The sequence below is a fragment of the Rhyacophila brunnea genome, unplaced genomic scaffold (genome assembly GCF_057557595.1).
Source record: "Rhyacophila brunnea isolate RB1 unplaced genomic scaffold, BYU_Rbru_1.0 scaffold_4, whole genome shotgun sequence".
Classification (NCBI taxonomy): Eukaryota; Metazoa; Arthropoda; class Insecta; order Trichoptera; family Rhyacophilidae; genus Rhyacophila; species Rhyacophila brunnea.
The window spans coordinates 9807522-9830952 of record NW_028233068.1 but is presented as its reverse complement, the minus strand read 5'-3'; the positions used below and the strand labels follow the sequence as shown (position 1 = coordinate 9830952).

The 23431-nt window shown below is 35.2% G+C and overlaps 1 protein-coding gene across 1 annotated transcript; it reads left to right on the top strand.

The window, feature by feature from the left end:
* The first annotated feature begins 238 nt into the window (after positions 1 to 238).
* Positions 239 to 19588, top strand: dsh (Segment polarity protein dishevelled). The gene is made up of 10 exons (XM_085954438.1): positions 239 to 742; positions 8715 to 8957; positions 9932 to 10190; positions 10473 to 10644; positions 11356 to 11541; positions 11728 to 11873; positions 14476 to 14633; positions 15255 to 15371; positions 16149 to 16228; positions 16358 to 19588. Exons 1-10 carry the CDS (start codon positions 342 to 344, stop codon positions 16564 to 16566), a joined length of 1971 nt encoding a protein of 656 aa, XP_085810564.1. The 5' UTR covers positions 239 to 341; the 3' UTR covers positions 16567 to 19588.
* Positions 19589 to 23431: the final 3843 nt, after the last annotated feature.

The window sequence follows — 23431 nt, the reverse complement described above, 5'->3', positions numbered from 1 at the left end:
ATTATCATCAAATAAATTCATTTGTATTCTTTAAAAAATATATATATTTCTGTGAGAATGAAACCAAACCTGTTTAAGAAATTAGTTAAATTAAAAGCGTGTGTACTTTAGAGACTAATAAATTGAAAAGCGTTTTTAATTAGACCGTACAAATCTGAAATTAAGTTTTATCTTAATTTATGTTGCATAATTGAACGGGCATCAATCAAAATCGAAACACATCAATCAGGAGTTCAATGGACCTATCGCCATATTAGTGATGGCGGACTATATTTATAGACCGACAGGGAGTTGTTTTCAACGCTAATTTGACGCGAGAACTCTTCAAAACAAACACAATAATGGACGAAACCAAAGTGATATATTATATAGACGACGAGGAGACGCCGTATCTAGTGAAAATTCCCATACCGCCGGAGAAAGTGACATTGATCGATTTCAAAAATATACTAAACCGCCCCAACCACAAGTTCTTTTTTAAGTCAATGGATGATGACTTTGGGGTTGTTAAAGAGGAAATCATTGATGAGCACGCGCATCTGCCTTGCTTCAACGGCCGTGTCGTGTCCTGGCTGGTCTCGGCGGATGGATCGAACCCCTCGGACGGTGCTTCGCAGTGCACGGACTCTGTCCCAGGAGGAAAAAATAAAGCTGGCTCTCATTCAGCTGGTGGGCACCAGGGAGTGCCGAGGGATGCCTTTACGGATACGGATAGCACAATGAGCTCCCGCCCTGGCCACAGGTACCCTAAAAAATCTTATTTTCGTATTTCAAACAGTTTCAAAATCAAACGTCACTCACGTAGTTTCTAAAAAAAAAAACAACCAATCTTGATCATGAGTTTTATTCTCACCATCGTCTTGGATAATTAATAAGAGTACCTTTCAGTTTATTAAGATTGGAATTAAAGAGCATATCGAGTTTAGTCAAAGTTCAGTTTGTTGATTTATTTATTTTTATTTATTATTTTTTAGCAAAAATATCAACATATAGGTATGAACACAAGGATAAATAAATTATTTAATTAAGATATATGGTGTTCAAATATAGATGAAATCGATAAATTAAGCATGATTCATGTATGGGATCAACCAATTACTTAGTAATCTAGCAAATTGCTGTATTGTTTTTTGTACAATCAAATATTAGTTTCACATCCATTATCAATAACATTCATCCATTTTGGAAATTGTTTACAACATTGCCAATCGAAGCAAATATGAAACGGAACATTCATGTACGCATTATAGATAAAGATTGGTAAAAAGTAGGTAGAATATTATAATCATGAACCATATTTTATTATATTTGTACTTACTTACTTAACAGTGGTGTTCTGGTCAAAAATGGGAAGGCTCATGTTTGCTGTTATTGAATTTTTAATTTGCACAACCTATTCAAACCTCTACATTCACAAACCATATTCGAATAATCCGCGTATGCTGACTGTTGTTGCTTACACCAGTGTTCTTCAACCGGCTCCGGTCCTCAAAGAATTTATTACCGGTCCGCGAAAGCTTTCACCATGCTATCAACCGACTATATCGCTATACGATTCGGGGAATTCGCACTAGATGAAATGCTGGGAGAATTTTCGAATGCTGCTGATATTAACCAGAAAGTCATATTCAACATCATAAGCCAACATTTAAAAGCGTTAGCTGAAAATTTGAATAAACATTTCTTTGAAAATTAAGACCTACGTAAAAGTGGACCTCTAACCTCTGGATTAATAATCCCTTTTTGCAAGATATTAAATCATGCGCACTTGATCCTCGTGAGAAAGAAAAGCTGATCGAGCTATTTTCTGATGTCACTCTGGTGTCCAGACATAAAATGCAATCATTGTCTCAATTTTGGATATCCCTTGATAAAGAATATCCATCTCTGAGTTATAAAGATCAGATTATTGGTAATTTTTTCGACTTCCTATTTATGTGAAAAGAGTTTTTCATCTATGTCAGTAATAAAAACCAAAAAGAAATCAAATGGATTTTAATGCAGCGCCTTGTCTCTCAGAAACAATGCTGCAACCATGTATGTCAAATTTGCTTACAAAAAAGCAGCAGCATATGTGACAGTAACCAAAAGTTGTAATTTTAAAACTAAATAAAAGTCTATCTATAATGGTTTTTATTTCTGGCTTATACCGGTTTGCGAAATATTTCTATGTTCACCGGGCCGCAGGTGTTAAAAGGTTGAAGAACCCTGGTTTACACTACGGGACACTACCATCTCCTCACCTACCGGCTTCTAGCAGTTGCTAGTAAAACTCGTGCTCGATGCAAAATATGAGATACATTGTTCGCACACGTCTGCGGATGCATGCAATTCATGTTTCGAATTTCTACTGTTAATTCGCATTGTTTCCGCTATTCGAGAAATTTGCAGCGTCGTATGGGGAGCGGGATAGTCACGACTCTTCTGTAGACTCATCTATTTCAATTCGTGACACTCAGTATGCGGGTACACTAAGCGCTTAAAGTCAGCGGACAGCAGAGCCAGTCCAAAAAACAAAAATTTTCTTTCTTAACTTTCTTCTTTAAGCACTACGGTGCATGGTTGCAGCATCAGTCTCGTGCGGCTCCGTCTCGGGACGGAATGAGCACTTAAAATCACTTCTTTCAGACACGTTTAAAGCGTCATAGAAAGCGGCCGTGCATATCCACGGTTGTGCATATATGACGGGTGGTGGTGGGCACTTTAACGTATGTTTCCGCTATTGTTACTTATTAGCGAAACATTACACTTACAAATCCAATCCTTAGAAATCCCGCGCACTATTTCTGACCTTAAATTAATTATTAATAATCATTCAGATTGCACACGATTACTGTCAAACATTAAGTTCAACGTAGCCAGAGTCAAAGTCCTCACATCTTTCCACTTCTACACTCTCAAAAAACATACTATAAAACTAATCTAGGTTACTATTGTCTGGTGGCTCGACTCTGCAGAACTATGAATCATCATTCATCACAGTGATCGAAGTGGAACTGTTTTGTTCTCTTGCCTCATTTAAATAAAGTTTCTCTAAAATTTACCACTCATTGTAACTGCACGACTGTATTTTTTCCCTTATATTGTCTATCTTCTCTTCATAATAATATCGTCACTGTTCTGGCAGAAGACACTAATTCGAAAAAATGACATATTGAGTTAGTTATACCAAAATGTTCCTTATTTCAAACTTTACCGTCTGGAAACCTTATAATAAATAAAGTCATCCTTTTTACGATTACTTAATAAACTCACATGATAGACCATTTCAAACATTTTAACAACTTCAAAGTCAAATTACTCAAAACTAGTATTCTCCAGTTAGTGTGTTCTGCCAGAACATAGACGATATATAGGTACTTTTTTTATGTTTTTCAGTATATTTTATTTTTCACTCTTATAAAGTAGGTACTATGTATTTTTTTCTTTTAATCATTTTTAATAGCTCTCCTATGTGTTTTTCATATTTGTATTTAATATTTAATTTACTTAATTTGATTTAATTATGCTTTCCGCCTGTTATTGGAACAATCACTTATTCTTTTATTTTATATCTCATATTGTACTTCTTCTTCCGTTGCTTGACCTAAATTAAAAAAAAAAAAAAATAGTATTCTGTTTTGGATTATATTACTTATATTATTTGTTACAACTCTCAATATGGATAAACAGCAAAGCAATAAAAATGAGTTTAAAATCTTCGTGGAAATTGAATTTAAAAAACTAAATATTATGTTGTTTGTATTTCTCCTGTATCGGGGTGGATGAAGTTGAAATCTTACCCCCAATAATATATATTATTCAGACAGTTGCGTCGTATGTGGGATGTGATATACCTAGTATGGGATTCATTTATGGGAACACATGTGGGCGTTCATATTGTTTTATATTTAGTTTGAAGCACAATTACGTATTACACGGCAAGATAAAATGACAGTATATCGTCACTGTTCTGGCAGAAGACACTAATTCGAAAAAATGACATATTGAGTTAGTTATACCAAAATGTTCCTTATTTCAAACTTTACCGTCTGGAAACCTTCTTAATAAATAAACAGTCTTTATTTTAAAGTCATCCTTTTTACGATTACTTAATAAACTCACATGATAGACCATTTCAAACTCCAGTTAGTGTGTTCTGCCAGAACAGAGACGATATTAAACTATGTTTTACGTGTAAAGGTTTATAATAATACTTTTGAATTTAGATTATTTAATGAAACGGACGAGCCGCTCGGAACGCCTACGTTTTGGAAACTAATTGACAACTGTGTCGTTTCCGTTGCGTTATTGTCTATGCTCTATAAATGAGCATAGTTAATAACATGTCAGTTGTAGAGTTGTTGACAACCTCTGTATATGCTTTGCTTCAAAAGTCTTGCACGCCACTGCTACTTAAGTATATCATATTCAATCGTGAATGAGTTGCGGCAAATAATATATGTAAATACATACAAAGTCAAATTTAATCATGAGCACATCTTAATAATTAACAAAAACTAAAACAAAAGTAGTTCTCTGCTTTTGCCGAAACCGTAAAGTGAATAATAGTTTATATCAGCACTTAAATCATTATCGAAGTAAGCTTCCATGACCTGAATATGATGTGCAAGACTCATGCACCAATCTAAACCAGCGTTACCTGATTAATTTCACAGTCGCGACACCCTTTTATACATTGTAAACAATGACGGAACCCATTAGAAACTGCTATGTAGCATAGCGCATAAAAAAATATGACAGAAATATTTTATTTCTTCAAGCTCAAGTTCGGCTATTTTTTTCCACCGCTGAGATCCAATATTGCAACTTATGAGGCAGTAAAGCCATTCACAGTATATAGGGTATTTTCAAAATGTGTTTTCCGCTGTATTCCTCATAACCGAACTGTACCGTATCTTATTATGCCATCCACTATCGGAGATCGGCTATCATCAGGACGACTTTTGCTCTATAATATGCTACACGGAACAGTTCGGTGGAACTGAACTCATGCAAATGACAAAGGTTCTTAAGCCATGAAATGCGGCATCGTTCACTGCTACAATTACTCTTGATCTTTTCTTGTACTCTTGTTTTCTCATAATGTGACCGAGGTACTGTATTTTCTGGTTTTGATGCTACGCATAACTACTCGGTCGTCTCCATTCGTTTGAGGATGTTTCTATACAGTGGTGGCGAAGGTTGGAGTTAGGCTGTTAAGATCCGCCATAAATGGTGTACACTAAACTTTGTCAGTCATACGTATTTGTTTTCATTGAAATAGGAGTACAATTTACAGATGGTGTTGGTTAGTTTTTAAAATCCAATTAAACCCTGCGAAAACAAAGCCATAATAGATAATAGTGAAAAAACACTCGTCTATCTATAAAATATCTAAAATTATACAATTAAATCGTACGTGAATATGATATAGATGGAACAATATTTTTTATCTAATTTAGTTTGGTTTAGGCAGGGTATAATAAATTTGAAAAAATGAACCAACAATATGTGTAATATGTATTCTTAATCCAATGAAAACAAATATGTATGAATGAAAAAGTGTGCACAAGTTTGTCATATCGCCCAAAATATACCATAACTATTATGGTTTGGTTAGGCAAGGCTTAATTGATTTTTAAAAACTAACCAATACCATCTGTAAATTATTGTAGTCTTAGTTCAATAAAAACTAATACGTATGACTAACAAGGTGTCACATGCACTATTTATGTGCGGATCTTAACAGCCTACCTCCACTCTTCGCCACTGCTATACAGCCACATCTCGAAAGCCTAAATTCTCCGTGTCATCTCCTGTTTCGGTATGTCTCATTTATTTGAATAGCCTTGTATTTGGATGAGGAAAGTATCTTTATTAGCGGTTATGTCATTTGATTGCATGTAATTAGAATATAATTACTTGTATGTCCAAATCAGTTAATGCGTCTTCTGCATATTATTATACTTTCAATGCTGAATATTAATCAAAAGCGACCTTGACTTATATGTGTAGTGAATATCAAGTCACTCTTAAAAATGGATGCTATTTGAAATATCCTGCTGTAGACTATATTATTATTATGGTTATGTAAATACAACTTTGTTTATGTGTTTACACTATCATATTACATTACTAAAGATATGTTTTTACTCAGCCTTCCACGACTATCTAGTGGTGGGGCTTAGCCATTAATTATGAAATATACATACCAAGCTACTTATAATAATATGATTATATTAATGAGAAAATGAGTAATTTTCCAGATTACATAATCTAATTATCTGAGTCATTACATAATCACATCTAAAAAGCGTGCTTAAAAATATTAACTTAATTAATAATAATAATTATTATAGACTTACCATTATCAGTTTTGAAGAACGACATACAGCGAGGGTTTTTACTCACCTAGGGGTTATTTGATTCGCTCCCCAGTAAGCATGTACTAATGCAAATTCATTCATATCCTTTGCAGAATGAGATTTCTATGGCGGTGACGGGTTGGGCCATCCCGGTCAGCGAAAAATAGACACCATATATTTCTTAATTTGTACTTATGTGTCACTGTGAAATAGGGCATATTTAATTTAATTAATTATTTTAATACCGTGTATCATCATTATGTTAATAATTTACAATCATTGCTTTATTTATTTGTATAATTATAAAAAATATCTCTATGAGGTTGCGAAGGGTTTAGATCACAGGTTCTCAAACTTGTTTCCACCACCGTCCACTTTGAGATTTAAAAAAAATCTAGTGCCCCCTATATTTTTTAACTTACATTTTTATATTACCATCTGTTGCGTATCTTAGAAACAGTTATTGCAAATATATATTTTAAACATGTATTATTATATGAATAGGATAGATATGGTGTGACCCATATCCTATTTCTGAGATCAAATAATGTTTCAATGAGAGGAAATAAAACTCATACTTAATCATATTTAGAAGTATTTTTATTCTATTTATTTTATTATTATTCGAAGGGCTCGAATTCACTTAAAAACAGCCGTAAGTAACTTGCAGCCAATTTCTCTTTTTAGTTAGCAACGTTGCGACAGCACTAAATCCACGTTCACACAAATACGACGATGGGAAAGCTATCAGAAATCGTTGAACAACCGACCATAACCTGGGGTACAGTTGAGAGATTCTCGCGTCTCAAGTGGTGTCGTGTCTAGATTCCGTCGGATTTTTATATATAAAATTTGTCTGCCGTCGCCCCTCTGGGTTTCCTTAACGCCCCCTTATTTTCTTTGAGCCGTCTATTGCCCCCCCGAAAGCCTCCAGCGCCCACAAAGGGGCATTATCGCCCACTTTGAGAAACACTGGTTTAGATGGATAAAATAAATTAAATAGTTTATTAATTAGTCATGTAATTAAGTAGGTATATTATAACAATGTTAAAAATGTTGGACGTGAATTTTTGATAACGATGTGGGGATGGTCCCTATGAACACTAAGGCCTACCGCGCATGAACGATTTCCTATCGTACGGTCAACAATCGAGGAGTTGTAACCATCGTATTGCAATGCAACCCCGCGCATGGACGATCGAGCGAACGGCCGAATTGAAAATCTGTGTTCAGACACAAAATTTTACACCGATTCGAACCGGCCGGGGTCCCATTGGCAATGCTTTTAAATGAGAGCCCGCACATGACAAGTCATGGCCGGCCGAGAGTGCACTCATACATGCACGCACAAGTGACGCGGTCGTATGTAGCGCACGCATACATCGAACCGCCACATTTGACTTGACAGTTTATCGATGCGTACCTATTGGCTTTGCATGCGCGTACCAGTCCCATTTTTTCAGTTTCTTTCTTCATAAATTAATAATATATACACCCACATTTTAAAACAGTTTGATAATCTATACAAAACCTCTATATATTATATAATATAAGCTCTACAAAATCCATTTTGACGTTTCTTATATTGCGTCCGCCATTTTTCGGTGCGGAAGCATATCTTCAGTGCGCGCGCATTGCCTCCGATCTATATCACGCCATGCGCGCTCAAACATACTGGCCGGTAATAATTTGGATCATGCGCGAGCAAACCACCGATTGTCCGAATGCTACCGGCCGGTTATGTAATCGTCCATGCGCGGTAGGCCTTAGGGTAGGGCCGCCCCTGTTTTTACTTATGCCATGTTCTCTTCCTTAGTGAAGTCGTTGTGGGTAGGTAATGTTACCGTTTTATATTTTATTTATTTCTATTCAAGAGTTTAAGAAAAAATTCGTTATGTACCATTTTCACTTCTAAGCGTACATTGCCATAAATGAAAGAAACTATAGAAGAAATCTTCTAGAGGATGAACCCTAAATGTATGAAAATGAAAAAAAATATTACATTAATGGTTTAATTAGCTGAAAGTCATTTATTAGCATTGCATATTCGTTTGTAGCAAGCTTCACACTATTATTGCCTGCAAAAACTGCAAGCATTTCAACACAATTTTAGATTTACACACTAAGTCAATTCTATATATTATACAAGAAATTAAAAGGTTATGTTTATATTTTTTTACGAGGTTTAGTTGTTAGCCATTTTCCCAATTCATTAGGTATTTGCACTGGATCAAGTGCACATTCAAAAGTATTTTTTGTCCAGTTGATGGATCGAATCTGTGACCCACGGTTTGAGAGACAGCCGCTCTGTTACTGTGGGTGCAAATGAAACGTTTAAAATAATATGTGTGTTCCTGTTGTCCACAGATCGTCATGTGATAAATATAAATACCGTGGCCTCCGGATAAATGGACACTCAAAGTACAGTGGTGGCAACAATCGAGCGATGGAATACGAGACGGCATCTGTCCTCAGCTCAGATCTGGACTCAACCAGCCTCTTCGATAGCCAGTCGGAGATCACCACCTCCACGGGAAGGCACACTAACGCCTCTGTCGATAGGGCATTGACTGAATGCAGTAGCGTTTCACATCTACAGGTTTCTAATAGGTAAGACATAACATATTTGAGTGTTTGTTCACTAACTACTTATTTACTTCGCCCTGCATAAGGCAAGCACAGAGTCGCGCTACTACCCTTGGTCCATTGGCACATCTCACGCCTACCGCCATGTGAGACTTGCAGCGCATAGATCGCTTTTGTGGCACCGCTGCAAGGTGACCAAGGATTGGCCATGGCAATGGAACCCTTGAAGCTGTGTCACAAGGGCACGGACTGTCGCACTCTCTGGCGACACCCGGAACACATGTCCCAACCACATGAAGGGTCTCTTCGTAATTACTTCAATCTCTTTGTTTACATTTTTGGCTGCAGCATTATTGAGATAATGAAAATCCACCAGTCTATATCATTTCATTGGCTGTAATCTCGAATCATTCAAAATGGTAAAGGTGCCATTCCAATGCGTATTGTCAAATTTTGTTTGTGCTGAAATAGATTGGTCGATGCGAAATTATTGTTTTGTAATGAAACTTTTTTCAATATATGTATTATGATCGCGCCATAATACATTATTTGTATTATGTATTATGGCACATTGGCGAAATGCTTAAATGCCATAATACTCTTTTTTTTTAATTAATAAATTAATAAAATATCACTGTGAGTGGGTAATAGTTTTTTTTGAATAAAACTGAATTTTTCCACCTGTATTAATTCTGTGAAGTGGCTTGTGCAGTTAATTGTCCGTTGTATTCCTCTTCCTAATTTTTCTTCTTCGGCACTACAGTCTGAAGTGGACCTTGGCCACCTCAAGCAGATTCCGTGACCACGTAGAGCTCATGAATATAACAATATCACCAGAAGCCATCCTCGCAGATTGGACCAAAGATCTTCTCTCTTCCTAGTTATGAAATCTAATCATTTCAAAACTGAAAAGTTTTCTTTCAAAGAATTCACTTAACACTAGATTTCGATCCTCATTTGAAAAGTGGTTTTGGAAATTAAAATTTTTATTATTACAGAAAACGACCACAGCGCCGGCGGAAGCTGCGACCACAGGTGATGTCCCGGACCAGTTCTTACAGTAGCATCTCGGATTCCACCATGTCCCTCAACATTATTACCGTCTCGCTCAACATGGACACAGTAAACTTCTTGGGCATCTCCATCGTGGGCCAGTCCAACAAAGGCGGCGATGGTGGCATCTATGTCGGCAGCATCATGAAAGGTGGCGCTGTAGCACTTGACGGCAGGATAGAACCCGGAGATATGATTTTGCAGGTGAGGGATTGGGTTTACTTCTACATTAGCATCATGTCCGTTCCTGACCATCATGCATCTAATTAAGATCTCACATAACAGTCCTTTTGCTTCTACTCTCCTATTCATGCCAGTTGCTTTCATTCTACGGTTATCCTGGAATGTTGTTTCAAGGCACGGCTAAAATTAACTACAAATTATTCAGTAGTAGAATTATGAAACATTGTTTGGTGCAGTAGTCTTACAGATACATGACGTTTATTTATGATACATGACGTTTATTTATGTGGTAATTTTTTTCAGGTTAATGACGTGAACTTTGAGAACATGAGTAACGACGAGGCGGTGCGAGTGTTGAGAGAAGTCGTCCAAAAGCCGGGCCCAATAAAACTTGTCGTGGCCAAGTGTTGGGATCCCAACCCCAAAGGCTACTTCACGATACCACGCACGGAACCCGTCAGACCAATTGATCCTGGTGAGATAGATATCAACATCATTGCTTACATGTTACAGTATTGATTATTTTCTATGTCACACTTTCCAAGTGGCTTAAGACAGCGTTTCTCTTTTGCTTGCATTTAATCTAGTGCAGTATGTGCGCATACATTCTAATCAAAAAATCGAATCCTTAGTACTAATATTTTAATATACTGCACGTAATAGAATTTGTCAAAAATACTTTAAAGAAGATGCAATCGCTTGACAGATTAATCTTACAATGGTAACCAAGTTGTAGAAAGCGTCCGAAGGGTGATTCGCCTGTTAGATTGGTTAAGTTCTACGGAAGCACGTAGTAACGTAATGCACAGGACTGAGAGGAATGGGATCAGCTTGGAAAGGCCTTCATCCAGCAGTGAATTTATCCAGACCAAGGGTTTCTAAAACCATATCTATACATGCAGTAAGAAGTAGGATTCACCCTATGTCTATTATTTGTTGATCTATTCGTAAAGTACACTATCACTTTTGCTCCAAGACTCTGCCCAGAGATGTTTTAGACTTTTAGAGACCACAGAGATTGGATTGTTGGCCATTCGCTTTATACATCCATGTCCAGAGTCCATGCACTGTATGCAAATTCATATATTGAATGAAAAACCAATGTGTCAATTTGCCACATCTGTGGAATTCAAACTTGTGATGAAAAGGTAAGTAGCTGAATAAAATGGCAAATTTATACTTGCAGGAGCTTGGGTGGCGCACACAGCTGCCCTCCGAGACTCTGCCTTCCCTCCCCCTCCCCCGTCAGTCCTGGCCCCCTCCTCCGTCTCTATGATGGCACCCTCGGGCACTATGATTGATCAGCCTCCACAGCTCAATATCAACATGGACATGGCGCTCATCGTAAGGGCCATGCTCAGGCAAGACTCGGGTGAGTGAAATTTTGTCGTATTGGAACCATACAAATTGTGTAATTTTTACCTTTATACTGCTTCTAAATCATCCTTCTCTTTCAGTGTCTATTAACAAGGCTTTGATGTTTGACAGTGATTTGCACTTATTTGTGATAGTCATGTCAAGAACCAACGGAATGACAAAGTGATTGCTTTTTTAACAGGTCTTGAAATCCGCGACCGCATGTGGCTTAAAATCACCATCCCGAATGCTTTCATCGGGGCGGACGTTGTGGAGTGGGTGCTCGGAAGAGTGGCAGGTCTCGCCGACAGAAGGGATGCTAGGAAATATGCATCACACATGCTCAAGGTTAGTTTTGATGATACGCTTCGTAGCCGATCAGGGTCACGCTATCAGCTATTAAATATCCTAACAGACTTAGTGAAGTCCATAATCCTATCAGTTCGCAAACATGCCAAAATTTTGATTTTCATACATCTTTTTTTTTAAACTTTCGAAGACTATTTATTATCTCAAAAATTGTTGTTCATAGTGGTAACCTGGACAGCAACCACTTACTATACATGGTACCAATAGCGGCCTTAAGCCTGACAACGGGGTAGGTCAATTTTGAATATATTATTTTAATTTGCCTTTTCGTTGTATACCTAAAAGACGTATTGAAAATTAGCTTTTTATACATTATAGAAGAAGTACTAGAAATTTTTATATGTAGGTTACTTACCCTTAAAAAAATTTCCATTTTTCACGTTGTCAACTCATCGTTAACCGAAATTGCTCCCAACACGTTATAATTTTTTGTAATTATAACTTTTTGTATTTATACACCTAATAACTGTTGTACTTAAGGCCATGCATTAGTTGAGGCACGGTCTAAAAAGATCGTTGCTAGGCGATGCGTGGACTGCGGGTCGCGGGTGCAAATGACACCTGTCAAACGAAATATTATTTTTCATATAAATCCAACATACGTTCATTTTATGTTCTGTTTATTGTTCTATTAGTAACAATAATAATATATTCATTGACATGTTTTCTTTTTAAAGTAAATGAGTAACGTTTTTAGTCATCTTTACACGATTTTAGAATTAATTGACCCGTCGCCATCACGCAGCAAAGTGACGTGCTTCTGGCTCGAGATTCTCTCAGTAAATGGCAGCGAGTCCAAAATTTCGTCGCCCCTACAGTTGGAAATTATTTGGCGTTTCACTGATGCGTCACCTTAATACTATTTAAGAACATAAGATTAAAACAATCAAACACATTTAATAAAAACTCCGTTATAATACCTAGTATTATGGAATGGCGGGATCATTTATATATAAACATTTTTGATATTTCCACTGATCTTATTAGAAGGTAACTTTATGATTAATATAGCAGATTACATTTTAATCGGTAACTTGTATACAATGGTTTAATACAGAAAATGCAGTCGATGGGTTTTACTCAAAGGTTGGATTTAAACTGAACTACAATTAATAACATATGAAACTTTCAGACAACAATGGTCAGTTTGAAATAATAAGCGACAACAAATAAGAATAATAAGGTTTGCCACACAAATGAAACCTTGAAACCACAGAACAAAACTCTTGAAACATTTAAGGAAAAATTTATATCATTCTGTTTCATTTTATATATTGAAAATAGTATAGCTGTCTTGTTTTCAGCAATGACCAAAATTTAGTGTATGCAAGCGATAAAACAATATGAAAAAAAAAGGCGTGTTTTGTGCTTTCTTTCCGTCTCACATATGGGAAATGAGAGAGAAAGAAATATTATTAAGAAATATGAATCTTGGCGTTCATGAAATTGACCGAGAAACGCTTGAGATACGTGTGTGTGTATGGTGGTTAGATACATGTACATATAAATTAGCGTGCGTCACGTTACAATCGCTCGCCAAAACGGAAAGAGGCGTAGGATAATAATATATAGGAGATAATTGACATTGTATAATGTATATAGATTGTAAGATATTTATTTTTGGGAGGTCATTGACTATTTGACCCAAGCAGCCAGCCACCCATGCATGGTACCCATGGTAACTACTGTTATATAAAATTTTGTAATTGTGAATTTTGACGTCACAATTACAAAATAAAAGGGTGTCTATAAAATAGTTAATAGTAAAGCATGAGCATGAAACATAGAACCGGGTCGTGAAGTTACCTGATCTTTTCCAAGCCAAACTCCGCCATTCCTCCAGAAATCTCGCAACTGATAATTTGAATTTGAATTAAAAGAGGGGATTGCACGGCTGAAGGCTCGTGCAATCCAGGGTTTAGGATGTACATAATAAATTTCTGGGCATCACACGATCATACGACCGTGAAAGATAATAAATATTTAACAGTGTGGAATATGGGAACAAATAAAATAAAAGAACGATTTATACTTGACAGAAACTATATTATCGCAAAGACAAGAATTTAAAACACATTAAATGGATATTAAGCAGCTCGATACTGAAATTTGAAATACTAACTTTAAATACAAGCGGCTAAGTTTGAAAAGAAATAAAGCAAGAATGGTGAATCAAATAAATAGTTTTAAAATACCCAAATTGGAACGATCAGAGACTCTTGACACGATGGCTGCATCGTGCTCCGTTAGGTGACGTTCATGATTAATATTGGGTATACCCAACCAGAGCACGACTGTTCTGGGCGGCAGCCAAAATCAAAAAGCCCTGTTGCTTCTGTCACACCACGTGATCTGACATTGTCTCCGGAAATTCCAACAGCGCCTTATTTGTCCACACGACTCGCGAAAATAGCTCGTCCAAAGACAAGTCGGTGTAACCAGTCGAAATAATGAATATTGTATGTGATGTTTATTTTAAACATAACACTGCCCACCATGAGTACTTTTTTGTTTTTATATTTTTTACTTGGCATCATTGTTTTTGTTGTACCTAAGTAACCAATATATGTATTCTTTCCAGGCGGGCTTTATTAGGCACACAGTTAACAAAATAACATTCTCAGAGCAGTGTTACTATGTGGCGGGAGATGGTCTCTGTTCGGGACTCGCCGGTCTCCGGCTCGGTGCCAGGAGTCCCTCTGCAGACAGTGATACCGTTGCTCCTCTTCCTAATCCAAGGTACGTTATCATTTGTAACGCGGGGCTGTAGCTGGGCTTTATCTTGCGTACTTCCAGGGTATTTGCAGAAGTTAATGTAATAAAATATTTTTATATTCCATTAGTTTGAAGCAGGCTTGAGAGTGGGTTGATTTGGACCTCCGTATCCGTTGAAGTGCCGTATTGATGGAAATTTTTATTATGTACCTTTCGATTGATATTAAACATGAAACGATATGTTATGTTATTTAATTAACGGTTTAGGTGATATGTTGGCTCAAATCCCGTTAGGTGTCATATTTTTGTCAAATGATGTGATTTTTTCTAGTAGGTATATCTCTGAGGTGTTTTCAAGTTATGTATGTTTGATATATGGAATGTTGCATTCTCAAATCTTGTGAATTATTCGTTGAATAAAAGAAATGGTTTATTAAAAATTCTACTTTGAGTGATTTTCATTGACACCTGTTTCGGCCTATAAACCCATATTCGGAACAGTCGACTATAACTAATTAGTTTTTGCATCTTTTTAGATATCATGTATGTACTAATAATAATCGTTAGAATCGTGTAATTATGTTTGCAAAATCTCTGTATAGTCAATAATTAAAAAATATTAACACTGCATAATTGTGTTTTCAGCTTGATGGGTCCACCGAGCTATATGCCGTACAGCGGTTCATATAACCCCCATGGATATCAGCCGATGCCCTTCAAATACACCGCTTGTCCTGCTAGTGAACACACCACTATTTATGGGTTAGTACCGTGCCGTGTAGTTTTTGCCACATTCTAATTCTGGCCTGTTTTTACTTCTGGCCAACTGGATTCTGGCGTCTTGGAACGCTGTTATATAAAATTCACAGACTGTAAACAGTAGAAGTATTAGATGCTTGAATGACTTGGGAAGACACAAGATAACTGGCAAGCAGTGGCGAAGGGTGGAGGTAGGCTGTTAAGATCTGACATTAATTGTGCACACTACTAAAATATGTCATAATTTTAGGTATTTTATAGATGGATGAATATTTTTTGACTATTATCTATTATGGCTTGGTTTACGATAATAATAATAATAATAATACAACCATGTCCGATCCTAACAAGATCATGTGGGCATGGTTTATGCTGGGTATAATTGAATTTTGATCACTAACCAACAAGTCTTAGTTCAATGAAAACAAATTTGTTTGACTGACAAAGTATAGTGGGCACCCTTAGCGACTGCTGGCAAGTGACATGAATAGAATCTATGAAGGTGTCGCATGGTGTTCATATGCTCTGCCTGATGAGCGTACATGGACAAAGAGTTTGTTTCATTCAGATCATGGATCCAATCGGTTGATTTGTTGAGAAAATGTCTATGAACCGTTTCTCGTAAAAACATCTAAATATAACCTCCACTCTGTGGTAATTAAGCTTTATTTTTCATTTTTTATGGGAAACGGTAGTTGGACATTGGGAGTTATAAAATGTCATGTGTAAGAAGTTAAAATGAACGGTCCTTAGTAAATGTTTTGTTTATTCATTGGACAGGTATAATCGGGAGGAAAGTGTCCTGTCAGGCAGCGGAGGATCGAGTGGGTCGGATCATCTAACAGCCAAAGAACATATTGGTAAGATCAATTGCAACCATCTTGTATTGAGTACATCATTCATGCCATTGGTAGTTATTTGTTATAAACCATCCTGCATAATATTTATGGTTGAGGAACAAATTTCAATTGATTAAAAAATCTTTTCAGGTAATCAAGACGTGAAGTCGAATTCCAGCGGTTCCCAAGGGGAAGCCGGTCAGCCACCGCTCCCGCCAATGATGTCGGCTGCGGCGACGGTGGGCAACAACGGAAACAATAACGGCACGGGATCCAGCTCCGGAGGCAGAAGAAGTCGAAGCTCCGGCTCCGACCGGGCCACCGCCCCCGACCACTCCCGACCCGTAATATTCCTGTGAATGCGTTCACTGGCGTCAATTTGAGACTTTTTTCCACAACGGCATATTTGTTCCAGGGATAGCATTGGATTTGTCATCAAACGGTTGTTTGGATTTTGTTTTAAAGCACTCAACTCGGAACAGTAGTTACATAAATGAGTTTTGTGATTACGTGGTATTGATAGTTTTAATACTAATCTAATTACTGATTTCTGACTCCGTAATTTACAACTTTTACATACCTTTTGTGTTTATTGTTAACATGGCTAGAATATGGCTACAGAACCAATTTGATGACCTTCTAAAGGTTTCATTTAAAGCTAACAATTATGATCTTTATGATTAGTATCTATTGGCATTTATTCATTTAATAATGCGATCATCTAATAACAAAAACCGACAAGTCCACAATTCAATATTCTTCTTTCAACCATGTCCGATCCTAATAGGATCATATGGGCCTCCACAGAGTGGAAGTTTGTATTAACAGATTTTATTTTTACGAGAAATGGATGTCAGCCACTTGCTCAACCTATTAGGTCCATACTCTGACTCATACACAAATTGAAAAACAATATGTGTACTTGCCAGACCCAGGATTCGAACCTGGGACCCTCGACTCTATAGGCCGGCGTTTAAGCCACGCGGCCATCGTGGGTGTTATTAATGTTAATGGGAAATTAAGTTTTTATGTATCAGGCGTAACTGGTTTGTTTTAGCGTTAGTTTCTTATTTCTATCGTATTTTATTTTCAAACTAGAACAATATGCATCTTTCAACTATGAAAAATAAAATTGGAATAATGGTTTAATGACCTTATGAGGTTTTCAAACATTTTGTGTGATTTCGGACTGTTTTAGTCTATTACATTTTGTATGAAATTGCACATAAAATATGGACGTTTTTTTGTAAGACTGACTATATGTGGATTTATCTGTTTTTGTTATTAGATGCCTTATGTCATTATTTTTTTACTGCTAATCCTTGGTGAATGACTATAGTAGGTACTAATGAAATAAATGACACACTTTTGTCTTTTATGTACATTCCACTTGCATTTTTAACAATTCGTCACTCGAGTGTAGAACTATCCTAATTCACATTATACATATTTTACTTGAAATAGTCAAAATCAATTATTTGTTGAGACAACATGACGTATATTATGTATTTCAATAGCATTTATTTATATTGACAACGCTTATGACATTCGAAATACTTTAAAAAATACATAAAAATAGAATATGTAGGTAAGTCCTTTTTATTAGACATACTTTGGCATCCTGGCTAGTAAAATTACTTATATTTCTCACCCTACTAGACTGCGACTTTAGTTGAGTAGAAATTGGGTTTTCTGTGACCAAAGTATTGAACCCCCAGCGAGTACATATTTTTTATTATTTTTTGTTTGACCATTTCAAACAACTCTCTTATAAAATATTTAAAGTGTGACCGTAAAATATTTGAGATGTGTGCATTCAAGTGACGAATTAATCAGGAGCTAGTCGTATCTAGATGATCTAGTTGATTGGTCGAAAATGTCCTAATGGATGAAACTGACAGTTAAAAATAAAAATGGAAAATATTAAACAAATGAAACACAAAATTCTGGCATTAATTTGGTTTTTTTATATTTATCTTATGAAAAAACCTCCAACATCAATCAATGTGTAAAAGATGAGAAATTCTATGTCAGAATCATTCCATTGTGAGTGCTTCTTTTAATTAATATTGTTTCGAACAAGTAAATGAATTCTGTCAAAGCTAAATCCAACATGGTAAATCTGATGCTTCTCAGTAATGCTACCGATCTATGTTATCTATGGGATACATCACGCTGTACTTCCTTCAGTGTTGGTAGCAATTCACTATCATCGATAAAATAATGAGAATGGAACAAGCCTAAGACTGTTTTGTTCGCAAAGTTTTGCATATTTAAAATATTTTGCTTACAATTATTAGAGAACACGCCACGCCACGCCTATGAGAAATAATTATTTATTATGCTAGCCCCGGTAAAGAAATGTGTTTATTACCGTAAATAAAGTAGGGAACTGAAGTTATCAAGACTAGATTATCACATGTCGATTACGCATACTTCCAGTTTCAGGTTTCTTGAAGGATTTCATTTTACATTAGTGTGAGATGAGAAATCGGTGTTAACCAATTGGGGATACACTCTGGATCCAAACACACGTTGAAAAATAACATGTGAATTTGCCGGATCTATGAATCGAACCTGAGACCCCGCGACTTCATAATCTGTGCTCACCACTTGATTAGAAATGTGGTCTTGTCCAACAAGTTACAAGAAAAAAATGGCCTAGCTGTAAAATAATCTTAAATAACATGTATTGATGCCATATTAATATGTTATTTAATCCAAAGATAAGATTCAAAGTGCATCAAACTGGAGTTTTTACTACTTTGTTTATGTAAACTCAGGTCTTTATTGGGATATAACAAAATTCTGATCACACGTTTATTCAAAAACTTTTATTGTTTATTTACAATTTAATTTGATCACAAATCTTTTTTATGATAAATATTTTTGAAATACGTAACGGAAAGGCAGATGTATTTATGCACCTCGAGCTGTAGTTTTTAGCTGAAACATTCTGATTGATTGAATTCCGGTACCGTGGGAGACTATTGCATTAATTAATAAATTGAACGATAAGTTTCGAACAAAGTAAATTAACAATAATGAAATATATATTATGTACCGACCGACCCGAGTGTCTGGTCTTTTATAAACGTATACGTGAGATTATTTGATAATTGATATTTTCTAGATTAGATGTATTATTGAAGAAAGAAAAGAAATATTTAGCATCCCGTCAGTATGGGTGTCGTAAGTACTTTATTATGTTAATGCTTTTATGCAATTTTACCATTTGCTAACAAATTTTTTTGCAAGTAAGCTGTTCAGAGTATATAAAATGGTCATTGATATTATACCAAATGTTAGCATGCAGCGCCCTCACTCAGCCGACAACTTATAATGGTATTTCTGTAGGCAAGGTGCTGATTATAATTGATTCAATTGTGAAAATTAATTACTTCCTATATGCATTAAATTTGAAAGATAGACAATTCAATCATTAAGGCCATGCATTAGTTGAGGCACGGTCTAAAAATATCGTTGCTAGGCGATGCGCGGATTGCGGGTCGCGGGTGCAAATGACGCCTGTCAAACGAAATATTATTTGTCATATAAATCCAACATACGTCCATTTTATGTTCTGTTCATTGCTCTATTAGTAACAATAATAATATATCCATTGACATGTTTTCTTTTTAAAGTAAATGGGTAACGTTTTTAGTCATCTTTACACGATTTTAGAATTAATTGGCCCGTCGCCATCACGCAGCAAAGTGACGTGTTCCTGGCTCGACATTCTCTCACTGAATGCGAGCAAGTCCAAAATTTCATCGCGCCTACAGTTGAAAATTATTTGGCGTTTCACTGATGCGTCACCTTAAACGGTTGGTGTATATATACTATACAATAACATTCTTTATTATTTGATACATTATCTAAAAGTCAGTGTTTCCCCAACTTATAAGATGCCAGTTATTCTTTTGAGACAGATTGTCTTGAAAATCAGATTCAAGGCCCCATTTTTTCCGAGTTGCCAATCTAAAGCTTTTCTTTCTGATTCAGATGTGAGAGATTTCATATTATTATACTTGAATGATCATTTTTAGATAACGAATGTTATATCATTCTATTGACCCCCATTTGCCTCATCTAAGACCATCGTAGTTATCCTTGAACATTCAAATTGTGAGGTTATCTGAAGCATAATAATATATTCTCTATCTTTAAAAAACAAAAGTTTACCCATTGTTTTTCCGCAATTAAAACGATATACTTAACGAAAAGTCACAGTGTAGGTAATTTATCTGTGGTTTTAGCATTTTTCATACAGTTGTTATTTACATACATCAATCTTAGATATTAAAATACGTTAAAATTGTCTAAAAGCATTTTCATTCAAATAAATAATTGTCGAATGTTGTAATATTACTATTATTATCATCACTCTTCATTGTATTATAAACTAAACATACGAATTACGTTTAAGTTATATGAAATTTATATAAATGAATTATTAAATTATATTTGTATATATTATACATCTACGTTACTAATGCTTTTATTTTACATATATAATATAGATTGGCTATTCGCTATGTGTCATTGTTTTAATTTTATTGGTAGCACTGCATTGTTAGTAGAAATATTATTGTATGTTGTTATTGTTAAATGATTTGCATTTTCCGTTGACATATTCAAAGGCTTTTAAATAATCTAAATAATACCATCTATATCCAAATGCTTAAAGGCAATTACTTACAAGAAAATCCATTAATATTGTCAACTTTCCCAGTGAATATCATTTTAATTTTACTTATATGTTACTGTTTATTATTAAAATTAAATAATAAAAATTTTAACAGCTGTAAAAATATAGATCTGTGTTCCTTTGAAAGAGTTTTTAATTTGGCGGTATTGTGGCGATTGGCTACATAATAATAATTCTGTGCCGCAGATTCGGTGTTTCTTAACCGGTTCTATGCCTTAAGCGAGTTTTCTCACTTTATGAAGCCGTGGTCTACAGGCCAGACGTACAGATTTCAAGAGTTATCTCGTCCAACTTTAAACTCAAATTACTAGCCACCGTTTGAATAATTATGAAATACTAAGCCACATATTATCGGTATGACAGCGATTTTGGTAAGAGCTTCACTCTACATTCAACGTGTGTCTTTAACAATCTGCGGCCTGTCAGATACTGCCATAGTAATATTGTGAGGCATAGAAAAGTTTAAATCAGATTTTGCCGAAAATAAGTTAAGGGGTTCGTCCATAATTGACATTATATTATATGGACATGTAAGTACAGAATATGTACTTCAATTAACATTATCTTCTAGAGGCAATACACCTTTGTTTATTAATAGGTCTGGTCGCACATACAAAATCGTTTTGACTGCAACATATTGAATTTGTTGATGTGATTTTTGTAATTCATAAAACATATAGGTAACTTAATTGTGCTGCTCCATAAAGTGCCAGTGGGACATTTATGGTAGAAAAAAGGATCTGCAGATGCTGCTATTCTTGTTAAGTCATTTTCCCGTATTTGATGTCATTGTCCCGGCATGGTCTCACCTGTGTGCGCAGAAGAGTTGATTTATGGCCAAGACAATCTTGTATGTGTGACCAGGCCAACAGAAACCTTAAATTCCATAAAGCCGTAAGGGATACAGGACTGAAAAATTATTGCATTCTCCCGAAAGTATTCTTTTTGGATCGTATTCGGTTAATACACTATTATTAAAATCAATTATTACTGATTATTATAATTTATTATAATTATTATAATGATATTCTCTGTATGCGTTGATTGATGTATTGATATTCTGACATAACAACGTATTAGAAAATTTGCTTGGGATAGAACAGAATGGACATATCGTACTCTGTTAAATACTTTGGTTCGATTTAAATTAATTAATACTTACCTCTGGCAGTCCTATACCATATCATTTTGCATAGTCGTGTGTTTTTATGGTTCATTTTTGACTGGCATGCACGTTATAAAAGTATCTATATAACCGTTTCAAATATCGTTGCCTTCACGATGTACTGATCTACTCCACAAATTATTATATTTAACCCTTAAATGCATGGTGTTATACCAACAATACAATGCATTATATATTTTTCTGCAAATGAAATTTCGTTTAGAATAGTAATCGGTGAAATTTAATATTATATTATTGTAAAGAAACACTGGCACCTATGAATAAATACTATAACTATTTTGTAAGCACACTTTGCCCACTACAGAGAACTGCAAGGTTTTAACTGAAATTTCATTCACGCAAAAAATATAATGAATAATATAGTATGTTTAAGGCCCCATGGATGTAATGGTAAAAATGGTTTTATTTCTTTTATAGTGTTAACTGTCAATTCATGTTGGAACTGCATTGTATTATTTGATTAATCATTTGTAATTAAATAAAACACAATTTTTTTAGTACTTATTCCACTTTTTAATTAAATTTTTGTACCGGTTTCGTCCTCTTCAAGGGGACATTATCAACCGGTACAAAAATTTATTTAAAAAGTGGAATAAGTACTAAAAAAATTGTGTTTTATTTAATTACAAATAATTAATCAAATAATGGTTTTATTTGTTTGGTGAATTATAATTTTTTTAAACCCTCACATCTTTAAAATTTACGAATGTGGAAAAGGTCAGTACACAACTGTGGTAACGATTTATAAAATTAATGAAGTACACACAAGTCACGTGAATCACAGTTTAATTTCCATGGCATATTATTGAGCTTTGAAATACTGTTGCTTTAACTCTTTATAGAGCAGAACTGGATTCAGGAGGTAAAGTGAGTCATACGAAAAACAACTTTTCACTCCATAGGTAAAAAATTAAATTATTTCATTTAAAACAGACGCCACTTCAATCAATGTTTTAATGTCGATTGATAGAGTTGCGTTTTTGGATTAATAGTCTTAACCTTTCGAGCTCATATATATTATATTTAAAATCAAGTACAGCATAATCTCGATTATCTGAATATCAGTATCAGAAAAAGGCTTGAATTAGTTATTCTGAATGTTTATTTCAGCTGCAAGAAATTTATTATGCGGACTACGTTTGTCCGAAACTATTTCATGTAATCGAGGTTTTACTGTAGATTAAATTTCTAATATATTACCAATTATATTAGGTAATATATTATTGTTTTTATCATCACTGTCATACTATGTAATCCCTTGTACAAAACCTCAAATGAATGAATGCGTTTAAAATATATTGCTTATGAACGATCGGTATACAAATTA